Source organism: Chiloscyllium punctatum, chromosome 46, assembly GCF_047496795.1.
Source record: "Chiloscyllium punctatum isolate Juve2018m chromosome 46, sChiPun1.3, whole genome shotgun sequence".
NCBI lineage: Eukaryota > Metazoa > Chordata > Chondrichthyes > Orectolobiformes > Hemiscylliidae > Chiloscyllium > Chiloscyllium punctatum.
The window spans coordinates 62,729,675-62,750,474 of NC_092784.1; the positions used below are offsets into that span (position 1 = coordinate 62,729,675).

Here is a 20,800-nt window from a genome sequence, read left to right on the forward strand (position 1 = left end):
GAGGGGCTCTGGATTGCAGACTGATCTGTTTACAGTCACAGGTTAAAACCATGAAAGGGAACGGTCTGTGGTTCTGGCAGCTGGAATTTTTAAACCTCTCCAACTTCCTTCAATCCCAAAGTCTGTAACTTTGAAGATCTGAGGTGGAGCTCTGCGAGCTGAGGGTCTCCGAACGATTAGAAGAATTCCAGGGAGAAGTTATTTTTAAAACAAAGGTTTATAACTAGACAGCATGGGAGTCAGGTAAGTGTTGGGGGGGGGGGGGCTGTTTTTGAAGTCTGACATTTAACTGTAGAGTTCTCAGTGTGTGCCAGTCCTGTGACACATTTTAAAAGAGCAGCTTTCTGTCGTGAAACCCCAGGATCCAGGCTGTGATGGGGAAAGGGAGCTTGGGCACAGTCAACAACAGCAGATGATCACCACAGTGTCTGGGAGAAGAATTAGGATGCGATTCTGGTGACTTACCTGCACAATATCTGCCTGAGCTTCAGTAAACAGCAACTGGGAACTTGCCCGGGCTCAGGTACGTACAGCAGTCTGTGATTCTCAAGGTAAAAGCAATGACTGCAGATGCTGAAAACCAAATACTGGATTAGTGGTGCTGGAAGAGCATCCAACGAGCAGCGAAATCGACGTTTCGGGCAAAAGCCCTTCATCAGGAATAAAGGCAGTGAGCCTGGAGCGTGGAGAGATAAGCTAGAGGAGGGTGGGGGTGGGGAGAGAGTAGCATGGAGTACAATGGGTGAGTGGGGGAGGGGATGAAGGTGATAGGTCAAGGAGGAGAGGGTGGAGTGGATAGGTGGAAAAGAAGATAGGCAGGTCGGACAAGTCAAGGAGACAGTAACTGAGCTGGAAGTTTGAAACTAGGATGAGGTGGGGGAAGGGGAAATGAGGAAGCTGTTGAAGTCCACATTGATGCCCTGGGGTTGAAGTGTTCCGAGGCGGAAGATGAGGCGTTCTTCCTCCAGGCGTCTGGTGGTGAGGGAGCGGCGGTGAAGGAGGCCCAGGACCTCCATGTCCTCAGCAGAATGGGAGGGGGAGTTGAAATATTGGGCCACGGGGCGGTTTGGTTGATTGGTGCGGGTGTCTTGGAGATGTTCCCTAAAGCGCTCTGCTAGGAGGCGCCCAGTCTCCCCAATGTAGAGGAGACCACATCAGGAGCAACGGATACAATAAATGATATTAGTGGATGTGCAGGTGAAACTTTGATGGATGTGGAAGGCTCCTTTAGGGCCTTGGATAGAGGTGAGGGAGGAGGTGTGGGCACAGGTTTTACAGTTCCTGCGGTGGCAGGGGAAAGTGCCAGAATGGGAGGGTGGGTCGTAGGGGGGTGTGGACCTGACCAGGTAGTCACGGAGGGAACGATCTTTGCGGAAGGCGGAAAGGGGTGGGGAGGGAAATATATCCCTGGTGGTGGGGTCTTTTTGTGGTGGCGGAAATGTCGGTGGATGATTTGGTTTATGCGAAGGTTTGTAGGGTGGAAGGTGAGCACCAGGGGCGTTCTGTCCTTGTTACGGTTGGAAGGGTAGGGTCTGAGGGCGGAGGTGCGGGATGCGGACGAGATGCGTTGGAGGGCATCTTTAACCACGTGGGAAGGGAAATTGCGGTCTCTAAAGAAGGAGGCCATCTGGTGTGTCCTATGGTGGAACTGGTCCTCCTGGGAGCAGATACGGCGGAGGCGGAGAAATTGGGAATACGGGATGGCATTTTTGCAAGAGATAGGGTGGGAAGAGGTGTAATCCAGGTAGCTGTGGGAGTCGATGGGTCAGTGTCAAGTCGGTCGTCACTAATGGAGATGGAGAGGTCCAGGAAGGGGAGTGAGGTGTCAGAGATGGTCCAGGTAAATTTAAGGTCAGGGTGGAATGTGTTGGTGAAGTTGATGAATTGCTCAACCTCCTCGCGGGAGCACGAGGTGGCGCCAATGCAGTCATCAATGTAGCGGAGGAAGAGGTGGGGAGTGGTGCCGGTGTAATTACGGAAGATCAACTGTTCTACATAGCCAACAAAGAGACAGGCATAGCTGGGGCCCATACGTGTGCCCATGGCTACGCCTTTGGTCTGGGGGAAGTGGGAGGATTCAAAGGAGAAATTGTTAAGGGTGAGGACCAGTTCGGCCAAACGAATGAGAGTGTTGGTGGGGACGTCTGGAGAGGAAGAAATGGAGGGTTTGGAGGCTCTGGTCTTGGCGGATGGAGGTGTAGAGGGATTGGATATCCATGGTGAAGATGAGGCGTTGGGGGCCAGGGAAATGGAAGTCTTGGAGGAGGTGGAGGGCGTGGGTGGTGTCTCGAACGTATGTGGGGAGTTCCTGGACTAGGGGGGATAGGACAGTGTCAAGGTAGGTAGAGATGAGTTCAGTGGGGCAGGAGCATGCTGAGACAATGGGTCAACCAGGGTGGTCAGGCTTGTGGATCTTGGGAAGGAGGTAGAACCGGGCAGTGCGGGGCTCCCAGACTATGAGGTTGGAAGCTGTGGGTGGGAGATCTCCTGAGGTGATGAGGTTCTGTATGGTCTGGGAGATGATGGTTTGGTGATGGGGGGTGGGGTCATGGTCGAGGGAGCAGTAGGAAGAGGTGTCCTCGTATTGGCGTTTGGCTTCAGCGGTGTAGAGGTCAGTGCGCCAGACTACCACTGCGCCCCCTTTATCCGCTGGCTTGATGGTGAGGTTGGGATTGGAGCAGAGGGATTGGAGGGCTGCGCGTTGTAAGGGTGAGAGGTTGGAGTGGGGGAGGGGGGACGACAGGTTGAGGCGGTTAATGTCCCGGCGGCAGTTGGAAATGAAGAGGTCGAGGGCAGGTAATAGGCCAGCGCGGGGTGTCCAGGTGGATGCAGTGTGTTGGAGGTGGGCGAAGGGGTCCTCGGAAGGTGGGCGGGAGTCCTGATTGTGAAAGTAAGCTCGGAGGCGGAGGCGACAGAAGAATTGTTCAACATCACGGCGTGTATTAAATTCATTGATGCGCGGACAGAGGGGGATGAAGGTGAGTCCTTTGCTGAGGACTGATCGTTCGTCCTCAGTGAGGGGGAGGTCTGGGGGGACGGTGAAAACTCGGCAGGGCTGGGAGCTGGGATCTGGTGTGGGTGTAGAGCTGGGAGTGGGGTCGGAGCCAGTACCTGGAGTGGGTGTGATGGTGGGGGAATGGGGGTGGAGTCATGAGCAGGGGTAGTGTTCCCCTTGGGGTTCTGGGGGTGGGGTCTGTGGGGGGCATGTCAGCAGAATGCAGGTGAGTGGCGCTGGTGGGGGCAGAAGTGGTGGTGACCACGGCAGTAGGGGTGGCGGAAGTCACTGAGCATGTGGCAACAGCGATGATGTGAGGGGTGGAAGTGATGTCAGGTGTGATGCATGAGGAATTGTGAGGGGTGGAAGTGGCTATGGGAGTTTCCCTTCCCACATGGTTAAAGATGCCCTCCAACACATCTCGTCCGCATCCCGCACCTCCGCCCTCAGACCCTACCCTTCCAACCGTAACAAGGACAGAACGCCCCTGGTGCTCACCTTCCACCCTACAAACCTTCGCATCAACCAAATCATCCGCCGACATTTCCGCCACCTCCAAAAAGACCCCACTACCAGGGATATATTTCCCTCCCCACCCCTTTCCACCTTCCGCAAAGACCATTCCCTCCGTGACTACCTGGTCAGGTCCACACCCCCCTACGACCCACCCTCCCATTCTGGCACTTTCCCCTGCCACTGCAGGAACTGTAAAACCTGTGCCCACACCTCCTCCCTCACCTCTATCCAAGGCCCTAAAGGAGCCTTCCACATCCATCAAAGTTTCACCTGCACATCCACCAATATCATTTATTGTATCCGTTGCTCCCGATGTGGTCTCCTCTACATTGGGGAGACTGGGCGCCTCCTAGCAGAGCGCTTTAGGGAACATCTCCGAGACACCCGCACCAATCAACCACACCGCCCCGTGGCCCAACATTTCAACTCCCCCTCCCACTCTGCCGAGGACATGGAGGCCCTGGGCCTCCTTCACCGCCGCTCCCTCACCACCAGACGCCTGGAGGAAGAACGCCTCATCTTCCGCCTCGGAACACTTCAACCCCAGGGCATCAATGTGGACTTCAACAGCTTCCTCATTTCCCCTTCCCCCACCTCATCCTGGTTTCAAACTTCCAGCTCAGTAACTGTCTCCTTGACTTGTCCGACCTGCCTATCTTCTTTTCCACCTATCCACTCCACCCTCTCCTCCTTGACCTATCACCTTCATCCCCTCCCCCACTCACCCATTGTACTCCATGCTACTCTCTCCCCACCCCCACCCTCCTCTAGCTTATCTCTCCACGCTTCAGGCTCACTGCCTTTATTCCTGATGAAGGGCTTTTGCCCGAAACGTCGATTTCGCTGCTCGTTGGATGCTGCCTGAACTGCTGTGCTCTTCCAGCACCACTAATCCAGTGTGTGATTCTCAACAGAGCTCAACAAACCGCTTTCAACACAAAAGCTTTTCATCAGCTTGGCACAGGCTGAGACAGGGCATAGATCTCTGTTCCAGAAGTACATCAGCGACAAGGGGTTTGAGTGTCTGACAAAATGAAGATCGGAGACAGTAATGGGGTTAGAGTCGAGAGACACCGGCTCAATATCTTGCGGGCTTGGAGGGATAAAAAACAACCCATCAGAGCCAGAACGCAACCTGGATCCGACAGTGAGTGAGTTGGCGAGGAAAAGGGGTGTTAGAGGGGTGTTAGGGAGAAGAGAGGCTGATAGGGTGACATGGAGAGGAGCTGAAAATGTGTTGCTGGAAAAGCGAAGTAGGTCAGGCAGCAACCAAGGAGCAGGAGAATCGACGTTTCGGGCATCAACCCTTCTTCCTGATGGGGAGAGGAGGGCAAGTGTTGGGAAGGGGTTGATGATGAAGGGAAGGGAAGTGGAGGAGAGTAATGGGAGAGATAGGGAGTGGAGGTCACAGGGGGAGGAGAGGCTGGCAGCGAGCAGGGGGGAGAGACGGAGGGGCGAGGGTCACAGGGAGAGGAGAGGCTGACAGCGAGCGGGGGGAGTGACAGGGAAAGGGTCACGGGAGAGGAGAGGCTGACAGCGAGCGGGGGGAGTGATAAGGAGAGGGTCACTGGGAGAGACAGGGAGGGGAGAGGGTCACTGGGAGAGACAGGGAGGGGAGAGGGTCATGGGAGGGGAGAGGGTCATGGGAGAGGAGAGGCTGACAGCGAGCAGAGGGAGTGATGGGGAGAGGAGAGGGTCACGGGGAGAGACAAGGAGGGGAGAGGGTCACGGGGAGAGACAGGGAGGGGAGAGGGTCACGGGAGAGACAGGGAGGGGAGAGGGTCACTGGGAGGGGAGAGGGTCATGGGAGAGGAGAGGCTGACAGCGAGCAGAGGGAGTGACGGGGAGAGGGGATGACACAGGAGGAATTTACAGGGAGAGGGGGTAGTGGGGGAGGGAGTCAGAGAGAGGGACACACACCGTTATCAAGTTCTGTATTCTCCCACAAAAATCCTGGAGAAACCCAGCAGGTGTGGCAGCATCTGAGGAGAGAAATGGAATTAACATTTTGGGTCCAGTGACCCTTCCTCAGAAGTTCCTTCAGTATCTGCAATTCAGTGTTTTATTCTGTATTGTCTTGTTTGCTCCAGATACCTCTACTCAGTATTATTCAAATGGCTTGGAATATTTTGACAATACTTCACTGGGCCAATCATTCAGGTAAATGAGGAGGTGCTCTCTCTCTCTTCCAGGAATCCTTCTCCGTTAAATTATAATCCAATATCTTGTGCATCTTCAACAGTTTGTCTACTCCTTAGTTTAGGTACTAAGCTGGTACATGAATAAGTGACATATCTGATGTTCTAGAATCGATTTTCAAATACATTACCAAGCCTAATGGTGACCATGTAACTGCACTCAATTGTCAGAAAGCCCATCTGGTGACTAATGGCCTTTTGGGATGGAAACCTGCCATTCTTGACTGGCTCACATGAGATTACAGTGATATATACAGACCTGACCAGCCACACCCACATCCCATCAACTAATACGTTTTATAAAAAGCAGTTGGAGTTTGTTAAGATGTCACAAGTGATTTGTAAATGCTGAGTTGTAATCGTCTTTTGAATTCCAACATGAATAAGGAATGTTTGGAGGGATATGGGCCAGGAGCAGGCAAGTGGGACTAGTTTAGTTTGGGATTATGTTCGGCATGGAGTGGTTGGAGTGAAGGGTCTATGCATCACTGTCTTCTTGTTTTAGTTTTGCGGTTGTGACTGTGAAATAACTGACTGCTCTCACAATGACATCCAAAATGGTCACCATGAGCCACATCGCTCAGGCCAGGAAGGCAGTGGAACAACTTCGTATGGAGGCTGGCATCGAGAGAATTCAAGTAAGCAACTCCCGAACTGGGATTTATTTGTTAATAATCTATGAAAAAGAATTAACCAATCAATCCTGTACTCTCCAAAACACTCTGATTAATCAATTGATCCCAGACTAGGAATCCTAAACAAGGAAGACATTTGTGTAACAGTTAAAGGTGATCTCAGTTTAGGAGATCAGGATTAGAATGGGGTTGGATGGAGAGGAGAAATAGTATGGGGAAGATATCACCAGTGGGAATGGTCTACATGCCCTCTTAGAGTAACCACAATGTGGGATAAGATATACAAGAAGAAATTCTGGTGTTTGTGACAAATGGAAGGCGATAATCAAGGATGACTTTAATCTAAACAGGAAACATCAGATTAGCATTAGTACCCCGGACGAGGAATTCATGGAAAGCTTTTTAAATAGTTTCTTAGAGCAGCATTTTCTGGAGGCAACCAGAGAGTAGTTAAATTATTGTGTGATGTAACAGGATTACTTATAACTAGGCACTTAGAAAAGCTAAAGGTATTCAGGAAGAATCAGCATAGTTTTGTGAAAAGGGAAATCACCAATTTATTGGAAGTAATAACATGTACAGTACTTGGATTTCTAGAAGGCATTTGACAGGGTTCCCCATTAGTAGTCATTGTGCAAAGGAAGAGCTCAGAGTACAGGGAGTAACATTTTGCTATTGATAGACGAGTTGACCCAAAGTAGAGAGTGTGCATAAAGATTCTTTTTCAGATTGACAGAATATTGACAGAATTGTGGCACAGTGGTTAGCACTGCTGCCTCACAGCGCCTGAGACCCGGGTTCAATTCCCGCCTCAGGCGACTGACTGTGTGGAGTTTGCACGTTCTCCCCGTATCTGCGTGGGTTTCCTCCGGGTGCTCCGGTTTCCTCCCACAGTCCAAAGATGTGCAGGCCAGGTGAATTGGCTATGCTAAATTGCTCATAGAGTTAGGTAAGGGGTAAATGTAGATGTAGGGGTATGGGTGGGTTACGCTTCGGCGGGGCGGTGTGGACTTGTTGGGCCGAAGGGCCTGTTTCCACACTGTAAGTAATCTAATCTAATATGAAGTCCCACAGGGGTCTATGGGCTCATTGAATATTCTTAAAGCAGAGGTCCATAGGTTGATGTTAGGGAGGGGATAATGGGGGTAGATGGGAATATGAATTCAAAACACACACAGATCAGTCATAATCTTATTGAACAGCAGAGTAACTTAGGGAGTGAATGGCCTACTCCTGTTCCTAATTCCTGTGTTCTCCAAAATGCTCCATAGATTAATTCGCCAATTCCCTACTCTCCACCTTGAGGAGAAGATCAGTTAGCAAATAGCCCCTGCAGGACAGGGGATTGGTTATATGTCAGTCGATGGAGTAAAAGCCACAATTTTGAATTTGTGTTGTCAATCAAAAGGGAGATCATGGACTGTCCTCCTCAGCCCTGGGTGAACGGGTTTTACTCCAGGACATACAGCCAACTTCCAACATTGTCAGAAGCTAAATCATAAAGTGCTAGAGAAACTCAGCAGGTCTGACAGCCTCTGTGGGGAGAATGCAGGGTTAACGTCTTGAGTCCAGTGACCTTTTGTCAGAAGGTACCGTTGAAGGGGTCACTGGACTCAAGACATCGTGGGTGGGGGGGTGGGGGTTTGTCCTCCCCACAGAGGCTGCCAGACCTGCTGAGTTTCTCCAGCACTTCCTGATCTTGTTTCTGATTTCCAGCACCTGCACTTCTTCATTCCAATATTGTCAGGATGTGGGATTGGGTGAACAATGACTGACTTGAAGATCATGTGGCAAACTGGGGTCTAATTCTGTTTAGCTGCTTTGATCTTGGACATCTGGGTTGATAGTTCTATGCACAAGGCAACACCTCAGGATGTCCTCATCGGGAGTCCTTGCTTTCATTAGTCTGGATGAAAATTGTAAACAGCGTGGAGGAAGTTTCCATATGGTAGGCATTGATTCTCATTTCAAAAAAGCTTCTTATTTCATGTTCCACTTCACACTTTATTCACAAACACACAAGCTACGGTGAGAAATAAATATCAGTTTCCAAGATGTGTCACTACCCAATACACATTGATACAGAGTTCCATCAACAGCAGAGCATCCAATCAGAACATTCAGTTTAAATTATCCCCCTCCATCCCATCACCTTATCTTACTCTCTCTGGTGTTCCCCCTAAAAACATCAACACGATGCATCTCAAACTCTCCATGTGGTAGTAAGTTTCACGTTTTCATCCCTGTCTGAGGAAAAAAAGTTTCTTGAGAGTTGCTGATTGGGCTGTGGTCCTAATTCTGGCCTTACCCCCACTTGGCCCATTCTCACTGTCTGCTCTGCCATGGAGGGTTTTCCATCAATCTGCTCAGACACACATCTGGAACAGGTCTGACTTAAACCCAAATTTCCTTGCCCGAGGTAGGGACATTACCACTGCACCACAAGATCCCTTCCCGGGAGTTTCTGTACAGCGTCAGTCACAGGATTTTTGAAAAGGGCAGAAGACATTCACAGAGGTCATTGTAAAGAATCACGATGACTAACTTCAGGCAAGAAGCAACACCTCAGATTCCTCAGGGATATTCCAGCATGACTATGACTGTTATCACCGGTAAAGTTCATTTTCATTACTGTCACTAATTGAGGATTTACAGAGTAATGTGTACAGTTCTAGTAGCCCTGCTACAGGAGGGATATTATTAAATTGGAGAGAGTGCAGAGACGATTTACAACGATGTTGCTGGAACTGGAGGCTTTGAGTTATAAGGAGAGGCTGGTTAGGTTGGGACTTTTTTCACTGGAGTCTCGGGCGTTGAGGGGGTGACTCTACAGAGGTTTATAAAAACATGACGGACATGGACAGGCTGAATAGGAAGGGTCTTTTCCATCGGATAGGGAGAGTTCAAAACTAAGGGGCCATATATTTAAAGTGAGAGGAGAAAGGTTCAAAGGGGGCCTGAGGTCAAACTTTTTCACAAAGAGTGGTTTGTCTGTGGAATGAACTGCTAGAGGAAGTGGTAGAGGCAGGTACAGTTACGTTTACAAGGTATTTGGACAGGTACATGGATAGGAAAGGTTTCGAGGGATGTGGGACAATGCAGGTCAGGGGGACTAGTTTAGTTGGTGCGGAAGAGTTGGAGCAAAGGGTTTGTTTCTGTGCTGTATGACTGTTCAGTGTTCCATTAGGCTGGGTTTGTCCCACTCATACAGTCTCCCATCTCCAATGTCTCATTCTCTCTCTCTCTACTCTGGTCCCCAGATTTCCAAAGCTGCAGCTGATCTGATGCATTACTGCGAGGACCATGTAACAAATGACCCATTGGTGACAGGAGTCCCGAACTCAGACAATCCATTCAAGGACAAGAAACCCTGTATCATATTGTAACTACACCCAGGGCAGTACCAAACTACCCAGTGGGACCACACATCCAGCCTGAAACACAGATCCCTGCTTTATATTTCACCCCGTAATGTACTCCTCTTCCCCTTCCCCATCCCCATCCCAAATCCCCGGACCAGACATTCAGTGGGATGAAGCAGCCAAGAGAAGGGGATGGGAGAAAACGCAGGGGAGACAAGTGACTGTATATCATGGAAAGGCCTGAGGGGTCCCCCAGCCACAAAGAGATGCCCATACAGAGACACTGTCTGCAGTACTCCCCACCTCCCTCCAGCATTGGCTGTGGCTCTGTGGAGATGGGGATGGGGATGGGGGTGGGGCTGGGCACAGGGTCGGGGTAGTAAGTGTTTGTTGTGTGTTTAAAATGACCCATTTGGATCAGAACAGTTTTTTTGACAATTAAACGCTGTCAGTGTGAATCCTGAGCTGTCTCATATTTTTGCTGCGTTCTCGGAATCTGTGTGTGTCGGTCTCAGTGAGGAGGGGACACATAATTCCAAACATCCAGCCCTCCCTCCCTCAGACAAAACAGCAGCCTTCAAGTGTCCATGTGCAGCAACAGAATAATCACCCAGCCATCACTGATGGGATTGATGGTCAGGAAACAAATCTTTACCCCTGACCATCCGCACTGCACTGCTCTTCTTCATATTAAGGCCAGGTTTTTATATCTGACAGCACAATTTATTGGAACATTTCACTCAAAGAAAGGCACCTCCCACACAGACCGCTTCCCTCAGCGCTGACCCTCCGACAGTGCAGCGTTCCCATCGTATTCCACACGAGACTGTTTTCCTGGATTTTGTGTTCAAGTTTCTGGAAAAAAATCCGAATTCTGAACTTCGGATTCATGTGGGAATTTTTGCCCTTTCTGCCACAGGAACAGAATCTGATTCACTGTGTAGGCTGTTCAAATCTTTTACCTTTATTAATCAATATTCTCCCAGTTCAAGTAATTTTCTGCCATTTGTGCATCGCTGCTTTTTTTGTTGAGCTGCTGCTCTGTGGATGAGAGAGAACACTGGGTGCCTGTGTCTTTAAACAAACACTTCTCCCTCTCTCCATTTGTAACACGATACATACGGAGAGGGGACAAACCCAACTAGTGCCTCAATGTGTTAGAGAGGTTATACCTTAATTAAATTGTATTTCTGCTCCAGAAACACAGTAGTAAATCCAGTCAATCTCACAGCGGCAACAAAGGAATGCTCCAGGTCAGCAAATATTAAAAGAATAAAACTTGCATTTCTAATCACAACGTTTACAAGCTCACAAAGTACTTTTCAAACGCACTCACTTTGGTAACTCTGGAAACACAGCAGCCAATTTGAACAGCAAGATTCCACAAACAGCAATGAGGTAAATCACCAGAGAATCTGTTTTCGTGATGTTGGTCCAGGGATATATCAGGACGTGTGCATGTTTTCATGTCAACATTTCACAACTGTTTAAAAAGTCATTATTTAACTCCTTTGTAATGTAGTGTTTGGGATCATCTACATCCACGCGACTGGAAACCCAGCACCTCTGATTCACATCTCAACTTAATGGCGGCTTTGGCTGCACCGTCCTCCCTCGGCTCGGCTCATGGATGTGAGCACCGAAGCCGTGAGAGGGATTTGAACATGCATTATCTCGGGCTGTGACACCAGCCTGAGAAATCTGACAGATGGGGAAGCTGCAGCACCTGAGGTTCCTGTTGATATCACCAACTTACACAGAGCACAGGCTGCCAAAAACTACAGCCCAAACCCCATCACAGGGACCTGACCTGGATCGGGGGGGCTGGGTCTACATGGTGTCGTTGCCATGACATTGGGAGATTACCATTTACCAGTGCTCAGCTTAACCACCAGTCAGTGCTGCAGGTTTAATACTCACGACAGGTCTCAGTGAATGGCACTGACCCAATGGCTAGTGTTAACCCTGTGAAATGTGTTCTTTTCTCAATCATACAGCAGCAAGATCTGTGGGTCAACTGTTCCACAGACACATTGTACTGTCTCTGCTTGGTTGTGGGAGTGCACTGGCTCACAAAGGGATAAACAGAGCTTTCCAAAAACTCAACCCAGGACAGAGGCTGAAGGAAAACCGTGGCCCAATTCACTGGCCATGGGCACTCAATTCTACAGTACCAGCACCTTCCACCGTCACCATGGAAGTGTGAGATGCAAGTGACGACCATAACAATATTAATGTATAAAGTGTCTCGATCAATAGGAATTTAATGCATTAGGACATTTGGCAGGAGGGAGGAGTTTGCAGTCACATGACATGAGTAGGTATGTTTAAGAGGGAGAACCACCCCCTCCTGCCAAGAGCACCAGTCGCCTGCCTGCAGCCCTGGTAAAGGTGGGGTGGTCTGACAACCGAGTGCCCCTTAGGAACCCGAACCACACTCCAAACTCAAACCAGTCTCTTGGTCACTTTATGCTCCTCCAGATTTCCACAGACATCGATCCAGAAGCAGCTGCCAAGATGTCTCCCTCCACACTTATCTGAAAAACATCAAGGTCACCATTACCCCAATGCTTTCCAACATTCCTTCAAACACACAGCTCCCTGCCCTCCCAATGCAACAGAACGGCTCTCTCTCCCCTCACCTCAAGGCAAGATAGCCAGGGGCACAGACCCCTTGGAGTGAGAATGCCAGGGGTAAAGACAATCTGCTTGAGGGCATTTGGTGCTTCCTGATAGCACACTTCTCTGGTCAGTCTTTGTAACGTGGGTGTGCCATTCAGTCCATCAAGCCAGCCTAGCCACGCATTATCGCAGGATGTGACACCAAGGCCAATATTTTCTAGAAACCCATCGATTGCTGTCTTGAATTTACTCAAGAATTGAGCTTCCACACTTCCGGAGTGGACACTTTCAAAGGGTCACTACCATCTGAATAGGTAAATTCCTCATCTCAGTCTTTAATGGCCTACATTGTCCTGAGATGATTCCCCTCCCCCCCCACCCCGGTTCTCATGAGGCCAGTCTGTGGGGGCATCCTAACCACATCCTAACTAAGGATTTTATAAGTTTCAATGAGAGCATCTCCCATTCTTCAAAACTCCCAACAGACCTAGTTTGCTCAAATCTCTCCCCATAAAACAATCCTCCATCCCCGGGATTATTCTGAGATTCCAGGTTTGAGGAATGGTCACCAGACCTGAAACAGTAACTCTGTATCTCTCTCCACGGATGTTGCCAGACCTGCTGAGTTTCTCCAACATTCTTCGTGTTTGGTTTAGATCGTCATCCTCTGGGGTTCTTTACTTGGTTTTGTTTTCTTTTAATCTGGTGGATATCTGGTGCACTGTGTCTACAGAACGTAGACCCCTCGTTACCCAAGGAGTTTCAGAGTCAACACTTCTCCAGGGGAGGTCTCCCCAGGATTCTGTAGCATTTAATCCTAACTCAGATCCCCTTGCAATATGCACCGTCAGAGCTGATAGACCACAGAGCCATGCCCGATCCAAGCCCCTCCTTGAATTCCAACACTTTCTGAAAGGTTGGGGGGGGGGGGGAAGAGTTTTCTAGGCCATTGGTAAAACAGAGTCCACAAACCCACCCCAGGGTCAGGAGGGTTATGACCCCAACAAGGAGCACTCACAGTAGGAAATGGCGACTCCAAACTCACGTCATTCCCCCAGCACACAATCCACTCAACATACTCACCCCATTCACTACATCAACGTGTGGTAAAGTGCAAATTGTGTGGGGGGGCTCTGTTGGCACATGCACCTGGAAAAGGAGAGAGACAGATATCAGCTCCTGATTAACACAGACAATAAACCTACATGGTGAATCAACCACCAACATTCCACACACTGGAGCTGTGTACTAGCTCTAACATGGCAAAGGTACAGAGAGTGGTCAGCTGGAGGTAGCTGTTCAAATGGTAAAGTAACTCAGAATAAGAGGAAACTGTAGTCAGGGGAGCGTGAAACCATTTAGGAATGAACAGATGAAGCACATGATCACAGGAAGGGGGACCCCAGAAATTGCATTTCACTCCTGCAATCCCTCTGGATGGTGGGAGGTCTAATGGTTGATAAACACGATATGGGACAACAACTAGATGCAGTTAAACTGCAGGTCAGTCTCGATTGATGTGAATCAGATGACCAGTGACCACAGCCTGGACTGTATACCCATCTTGAAGCCAGTGTACTCCAACAAGTAGATAAAATACAACGTGGGGACGTTGTGGAAACCAACGATCACTACATACCACGTCAGTGCCGAGGATCAGACACTCAATAACCCCCTCAAGCTTACCTTGATGCTTTTATCAGTTGATGAAGTGTACAAGGTTCCAAGGGAATGCTTGATTCCTGTGAGCTGTGAGCGGTGACCAACATTAAAACACTGTCAGGGAAAGTCAAAGAAATGGTCATTACAGAGAAAGGTGGAAAGACTGCATTTTTAATATTTCTGTACTTTTGATTATTGTCTGAAATGGGGAAAGAATTGATAAAGGATTGCTGCACCTTTTAAAAGCAAAGTCCTTGATCCTCACTATTAGCACTAGTTACACAGCTGCTTGTTCAAGTAGCATTTCCAAATGACCTTTGACAAGGCGCCGCACAGGAGGCTGCTAAATACCAGTCTGTGTTGTTGGGGCCAGTACTGGCATGGTTAGAGGATTGGCTGACTGGCAGAGGTAGAGCGGGGAGAAAGGGGTCTTTCTCAGGTTGGTATTCAGTAACTCGTGGATTTCTGCAGGGCTCAGTGTTGGGATCACAGCTATTCACATCATACTTTAACAATCTGGATGAAGGAACTGAGGGCACTGTTGCTACATTTGCAGGTGACACAAAGGTAGGTGGAAGGACAAGTTATGTTGAGGAAGCAGGAAGGCTACAGAAGGACTTGGAGAGGCTGGGAGAGTGGGCAAACAAGGGGCAGGTGGAATCCATGTGGGAAAGTGAGAGGTTATGAATTTTCGTGTTGAGAAAAATACTATCCATGATTGAACAGCAGAGCAGATTGGTGGGCTGAATGGCCTAATGCCAGTCCAGTACCTGTGGCCTATCGTAGTGAAAGCAGAGTTTGCAGATAATAGACAATAGGTGCAGGAGTAGGCCATTCTGCCCTTCGAGCCTGCACCACCATTCAATATGATCATGGCTGATCATCCTTAATCAGTATCCTCTTCCTGCCTTATCTCCATAACCCTTGATTCCACAATCCTTGAGAGCTCTATCCAACTCTTTCTTAAATGAATCCAGAGACTGGGCCTCCACTGCCCTCTGGGGCAGAGCATTCCACACACCCACCACTCTCTGGGTGAAGAAGTTTCTCCTCATCTCTGTCCTAAATGGTCTACCCCATATTTTTAAGCTGTGTCCTCTGGTTCAGCACTCATCCATCAGCGGAAACATGTTTCCTGCCTCCAGAGTGTCCAATCCTTTAATAATCTTATATGTCTCAATCAGATCCCCTCTCAGTCTTCTAAACTCAAGGGTATACAAGCCCAGTCGCTCCAGTCTTTCAGTGTAAGGTAATCTCGCCATTCCAGGAATTGACCTTGTGAACCTATGCTGCACTCCCTCAATAGCCAGAATGTCTTTCCTCAAATTTGGAGACCAGAACTGCACACAATACTCCAGGTGTGGTCTCACCAGGGCCCTGTACAGCTGCAGAAGAACCTCTTTGCTTCTACACTCAATTCCTCTTGTTATGAAGGCCAGCATGCTATTAGCTTTCTTCACTACCTGCTGTACCTGCATGCTTACCTTCATTAACTGCTGTACAAGAACACCCAGATCTCTCTGTACTGCCCCTTTACCTAAATTGATTCCATTTAGGTAGTAATCTGCCTTCCTGTTCTTGCCACCAAAGTGGATAACCGTACATTTATCCACATTAAACTGCATCTGCCATGCATCTGCCCACTCACCTAACCTGTCCAGGTCACCCTGTAATCTCCTAACATCCTCATCACATTTCACCCTGGCACCCAGAATAGTATCATCAGCAAATTTGCAAATGTTATTACTAATACCATGTTCTATATCATTAACATATATTGTAAAAAGCTGCGGTCCCAGTACTGATCCCTGCAGTACCCCACTGGTCACTGCCTGCCATTCCGAAATGGAGCCGTTTATCACTACTCTTTGTTTCCTATCAGCCAACCAATTTTCAATCCAAGTTAGTACTTTGCCCCCAATACCATGCGCCCTAATCTTGCTCACTAACCTCCTATGTGGGACTTTATCAAAAGCTTTCTGAAAGTCCAGGTACACTACATCTACTGGATCTCCCTCGTCCATCTTCAGAGTTACATCCTCAAAAAATTCCAGAAGATTAGTCAAGCATGATTTCCCCTTCATAAATCCATGCTGACTCTGACCTATCCTGTTACTACTATCCAGATGTGTCGTAATTTCATCCTTTATAATAGACTCCAGCATCTTTCCCACCACTGAGGTCAGACTAACTGGTCTATAATTTCCTGCTTTCTCTCTCCCACCTTTCTTAAAAAGTGGCACAACATTAGCCGCCCTCCAATCCTCAGGACCTGATCCCGAATCTATCGAACTCTGGAAAATAATCACCAAACCATCCACGATTTCTCGAGCCACCTCCTTCAGTACCCTGGGATGTACACCATTAGGCCCCGGGGACTTATCAACCTTCAGACCTAACAGTCTCTCCAACACCAATTCCTGACAAATATAAATTCCCTTAAGGTCAGGTCCTTCAGCCACTGTTACTTCTGGGAGATTGCTTGTGTCTTCCCCAGTGAACACAGATCTGAAGTACCAATTCAATTCCTCTGCCATTTCTTTGTTCCCTGTAATATATTCCCCTGTTTCTGTCTTCAAGGGCCCAATTTTTGTCCTAACCATTTTTTTTGCCTTTCACATACCTAAAAAAGCTTTTACTATCCTCCTTTATATTTTTGGCCAGTTTACCTTCGTACCTCATTTTTTCTCTGCGTATTTCCTTCTTAGTAATCCTCTGTTGTTCTTTAAAAGCTTCCCAGTCCTCCGTTTTCCCACTTATCTTTGCTATGTTATACTTTTTCTCTTTTAACTTTATATGTTTGTTAACTTCCCTTGTCAGCCACGGCCACCCATGCCTCCTCCTAGGATCTTTATTCCTTTTTGGAATGAACTGATCCTGCATCTTCTGCATTGTACACAGAAATATCCACCATTGTTCCTCCACTGTCATCCCTGCTAAGGTATTGTACCATTGAACTTTGGCCAGCTCCTCCCTCATAGCTCCATAGTTCCCTTTTTTCAACAGAAATATTGTCACTTCCGATTGTACCCTCTCCCTCTCAAATTGCCGATTGAAGCTTATTGTATTATGGTCACTACTTCCCAATGGCTCCTTCACTTCGAGATCTCTGACCAATTCTGGTTCGTTACACAATACCAGATCCAGAATTGCCTTCTCCCTGGTCGGCTCCAGCACCAGCTGCTCTAAGAATCCATCTCGAAGGCACTCCACAAAGTCTCTTTCTTGGGGTCCAATACCATCTTGATTCTCCCAGTCTACTTGCATGTTGAAATCCCCCATAACAACTGTAGTAACATATTTGCGACAGGCCAATTTCAGCGCCCGATTCAACTTACATCCGACATCCAGACTACTGTTTGGGGGCCTGTAGGTAACTCCCAAGAGGGTCTTTTTACCCTTAGAATTTTTCAGCTCTAGCCACACTGACTTTACATCCCCGGATTCTAGGTCCCCCCCGCACAAGGGACTGAATATCATCCCTTACCAACATGGCCACCCCACCCCCTCTGCCCGTCAGTCTGTCCTTACGATAGCATGTGTAGCCTTGAATATTCATTTCCCAGGCCCTGTCCACTTGAAGCCACGTCTCAGTTATCCCCACAATATCGTATCTGCCAATTTCCAAAAGAGCCTCAAGCTCATCCATCTTATTTCTAATGCTTCATGCATTCATGTATAGTATTTTTAATTTGTTACTGCTCTCACCCTTCCCATCAACTCCTATTTCACTCAACCTTACAGCATGATCCCTTTCTGAGTTTTCTGCTTCATTGATAGTTGTCTTTCTTGACTTCCTTTGTTCTAACTTTCCCTTCAATTTCCTTCTTAAACATCCAGTTTACCCCCTCCCTCCAGATGAGCTGGAGCCAAGAGGTGTGTTACAGGAATCTGCGGTTGGCAGTAAGGAGCTGGTTGGTCTATGGACTAGTGACCAGCTATCCATGACAAAAGACTTCTGCCCACCAACAGCTAGGCGATTGGCTCCCAGCTAGATGAACATTTTGAGGGCATGAATATTTGGAAAACATCAGAGCTCAAGAGAAGGAGCTGTTGATCTTTGCTGTAAAAAGCATCTCATCCTGAAGCTAGCCTGTCTCTATCCTCTGCACAGGTGCTGTATGAGTCAGGGACCTTTCGAAGAGTCAAAGTGTCATCCTCTACCTCCTGCACATATTGAATGTATCCAGTGAAGACAGATCAAGTAGTAGTGCTTGGGTCAACAAAACAATAATTGCAGCAAGTTGCAAACACCGACTCACTGAACTGCTTTCCCAGTTTCTCCATCCACCAGAACACCAAACTTTATTGTGAATGTTTGCATCTGTATCGAGGGAGAGCTTTATAAGGGGATTAAAATTTTCACCAGTAGACAACTGAAGTTAGAATCTACAGTCATTCTTGTTTAGTATAAAAGTCTGGTATCGGTCTTTCTGACATCTGGGTCTGAAAGTCAGGTCAGATGGAGAATTCTGCATACTTTTGAAAATCTTTACCTTTTGTGAGAGGAGTACTGAGGCTTGATTTTCAGTCACCCGAGAGAGCAGGTTTATTGTTGACACTGTAAGGGGATTTGTCCTTTCGGACAATAAACTGGAAGGAAAGTCAGAGACTGTGACATCCCTAAAATACCAGGAGGGTTTTGCAACTTGAAAAAGTCAGGTGCCGTACATTTTTATCTGTACAAGATTGTGTTGCTTTTGGAATGTTACAACTTAATTGAAACAGGGTGACTCCAGGAGTCTTTGAGTTAAAGAAACAATGAAAGCCTTTGGATTGGTTCAGCTGCAGCCTGCCCCGCAGCAGTCAGAAACAGCAAAGGGATTGTGCTAACAGCTTGTCATCATTACTAAAACCACTAGAAATCGCAAGAGATATCTCGTTAACTTGAGATCTGGACTTTTGATTGACAGAAGTTGTTTTCATTGACTATATTTTTCCAGCCATAATATTTGTGTCTGATGTCTTTTGAGTGAATGCATATATGCTTGACATGTTAAAGGGGTGAGGGTTAAGTTGCATAGTCATGAAGTAATTTGTTACTTTCCTGACAGTGATGGAACCTGGGGTGAATTAGTTTTGCCCTTGAACAGCACTCAGCTAGGCCGATCACCTTGGCAGTTTAATGGAGTATTTACACATCTGTCAGCTCTAGAATAGTGAGACTTGATTATTGGACATTCTGAGCAAATGGAACAGCTGCTGTTCCTGTTAAATACCCCACATTTCTGAGCTAAACAGCATCAGGGCCCATCAATACCATTCCCCCTCTCCCCCCTGAGGCCCAGTGTACGTGGTCTTACCTTGACGTGTTGGAAGCTGCCACCCTGTTCGTCAAAGACATGGACCAGTCCCCACTTGTCCCCAGCCCACAGCTCACCGTGAGCGTAAGACATGGTCGATAGATAGGAATCCAACTGAGACAGAGATAGAGAGAGAATGAGAGAGAGACAGACAGACAGTGTATCAGAGAGAGAGAGAGAGAGAGAGAGAGAGAGACTCACACACACACACACACAGACAGAGAGAGAGAGATCCAGACAGACACAGAGAGAGATCCAGAGAGTAAGAGAGAGAGAGATCTTTTGACCTGGAAGCAGTTACAGAGTTGAGGGGTGGATTGATGTGAATGGAGGTCATACAAGCATTTGCAAACCTGTGACAGTTTTTATATCACAGCTTTCCTCAGGAAAGTGTGCTCAGGTACGGGTGGTATTTTGACCAGGAGAGGGGAAGAACGTTGTTACTGTGATTAAACTCTCAGGGACGAGGTCAGTGCTGCTATCGTGATTAAACTCTGTGGGACAGGGTTAGTGTCGTGACAGTGATTAAACTCTGGATGGATGTACCTGAAGCTTTTGGAGAATGTGATTTGTTCGTCGATCAACCACGACTAATGTCCGATCCTCACTGCCTGAAAGGACAAAGTGGTCATTGGCAGCGAGACACAGCACAGCGCTGGAGTGGAGCTTCCAACTGGACAACATTGGGTAACCAGCTGCAAAACACAGGAACAAAGAACATTACAGCACAGGAACAGACCCTTCGGCCCTCCAAGCTTGCGCTGATCCATATACTTTATCTAAACCTGTCGCGTTTTTTCTAAGGGTCTGTATCCCTCTGCCCCCTGCCCATTCATGTATCTGCCTCGATGCATCTTAAATGACACTATCGTTCCTGCCTTTACCACCTCCATTGGTAAAGCATTCGAGGCACCCACCACCCTCTGCTTAAAGAACTTTCCACACATATCTCCCCTAAACGTTATACCCTCTCACTTTGAACTCCTGACCCCTAGTAATTGAGTCCCTCACTCTGGGGAAAAAGCTTCTTGCTATCCACCCTGTCTACACCTCTCATGATTTTGTCGACCTCAGTCAGGTCTCCCCTCAACCTCAGTCTTTCTAATGAAAATAATCCTAATCTACTCACCCTCTCTTCATCGCTCGCACCCTCCATACCAGGCAACATCCTGGTGAACCACCTCCGGAACCTCTCCAAAGCATCCACACCCTTTTGGTAATGTGGCGACCAGAACTGTATGCTGTATTCCAAATGTGGCTGACTCAAAGTCCTATACACCTGTAACATGACCTGCCAACTCTTGTACTCAATGCCCCGTCCGATGACAGAAAGCATGCTATATGCTTTCTTGACCACTCCACTGACCTGCATCGCCACCTTCAGGGGACAACGGACCTGAACACCCAGATCTCTCTGTACATCAACTTTCCCCAGGACTTTTCCCATTTACTGCATAGTTTGCTCTCGACTTGCATCACATTTGCCCGAATTGAACTCCATCTGCTA

The 20,800-nt window shown here is 48.0% G+C and overlaps 2 protein-coding genes across 8 annotated transcripts in view; one reads left to right on the forward strand and one right to left on the reverse strand.

The window, feature by feature from the left end:
* Window positions 1-9,730, forward strand: LOC140468222 (guanine nucleotide-binding protein G(I)/G(S)/G(O) subunit gamma-7-like). 3 transcript variants are annotated; one of them, XM_072564479.1, is made up of 5 exons: window positions 1-243; window positions 362-523; window positions 5,602-5,671; window positions 6,215-6,347; window positions 9,605-9,730. In XM_072564479.1, the coding sequence occupies exons 4-5, from the start codon at window positions 6,255-6,257 to the stop codon at window positions 9,728-9,730; spliced, it is 219 nt and encodes a 72-aa protein (XP_072420580.1). In that variant the 5' UTR covers window positions 1-243; window positions 362-523; window positions 5,602-5,671; window positions 6,215-6,254. The 3 variants fall into 3 exon arrangements, with proteins under 3 accessions (XP_072420580.1, XP_072420579.1, XP_072420581.1); XM_072564478.1 differs by lacking the exon at window positions 5,602-5,671; XM_072564480.1 differs by lacking the exons at window positions 362-523; window positions 5,602-5,671.
* Window positions 8,322-20,800, reverse strand: part of fbxw9 (F-box and WD repeat domain containing 9) — a 26,021-nt gene continuing 13,542 nt past the window's right edge. For all 5 annotated transcript variants that reach the window (XM_072564474.1, XM_072564473.1, XM_072564475.1 and 2 more), the window contains exons 7-11: window positions 19,840-19,988; window positions 19,294-19,407; window positions 14,015-14,104; window positions 13,412-13,477; window positions 8,322-12,243 (exon numbers count right to left, since the gene is read on the reverse strand). In XM_072564474.1, the coding sequence (XP_072420575.1) occupies window positions 12,169-12,243; window positions 13,412-13,477; window positions 14,015-14,104; window positions 19,294-19,407; window positions 19,840-19,988 (494 nt within the window). In that variant the 3' untranslated portion in view covers window positions 8,322-12,168. The remainder of the gene's footprint in view (window positions 12,244-13,411; window positions 13,478-14,014; window positions 14,105-19,293; window positions 19,408-19,839; window positions 19,989-20,800) is intronic.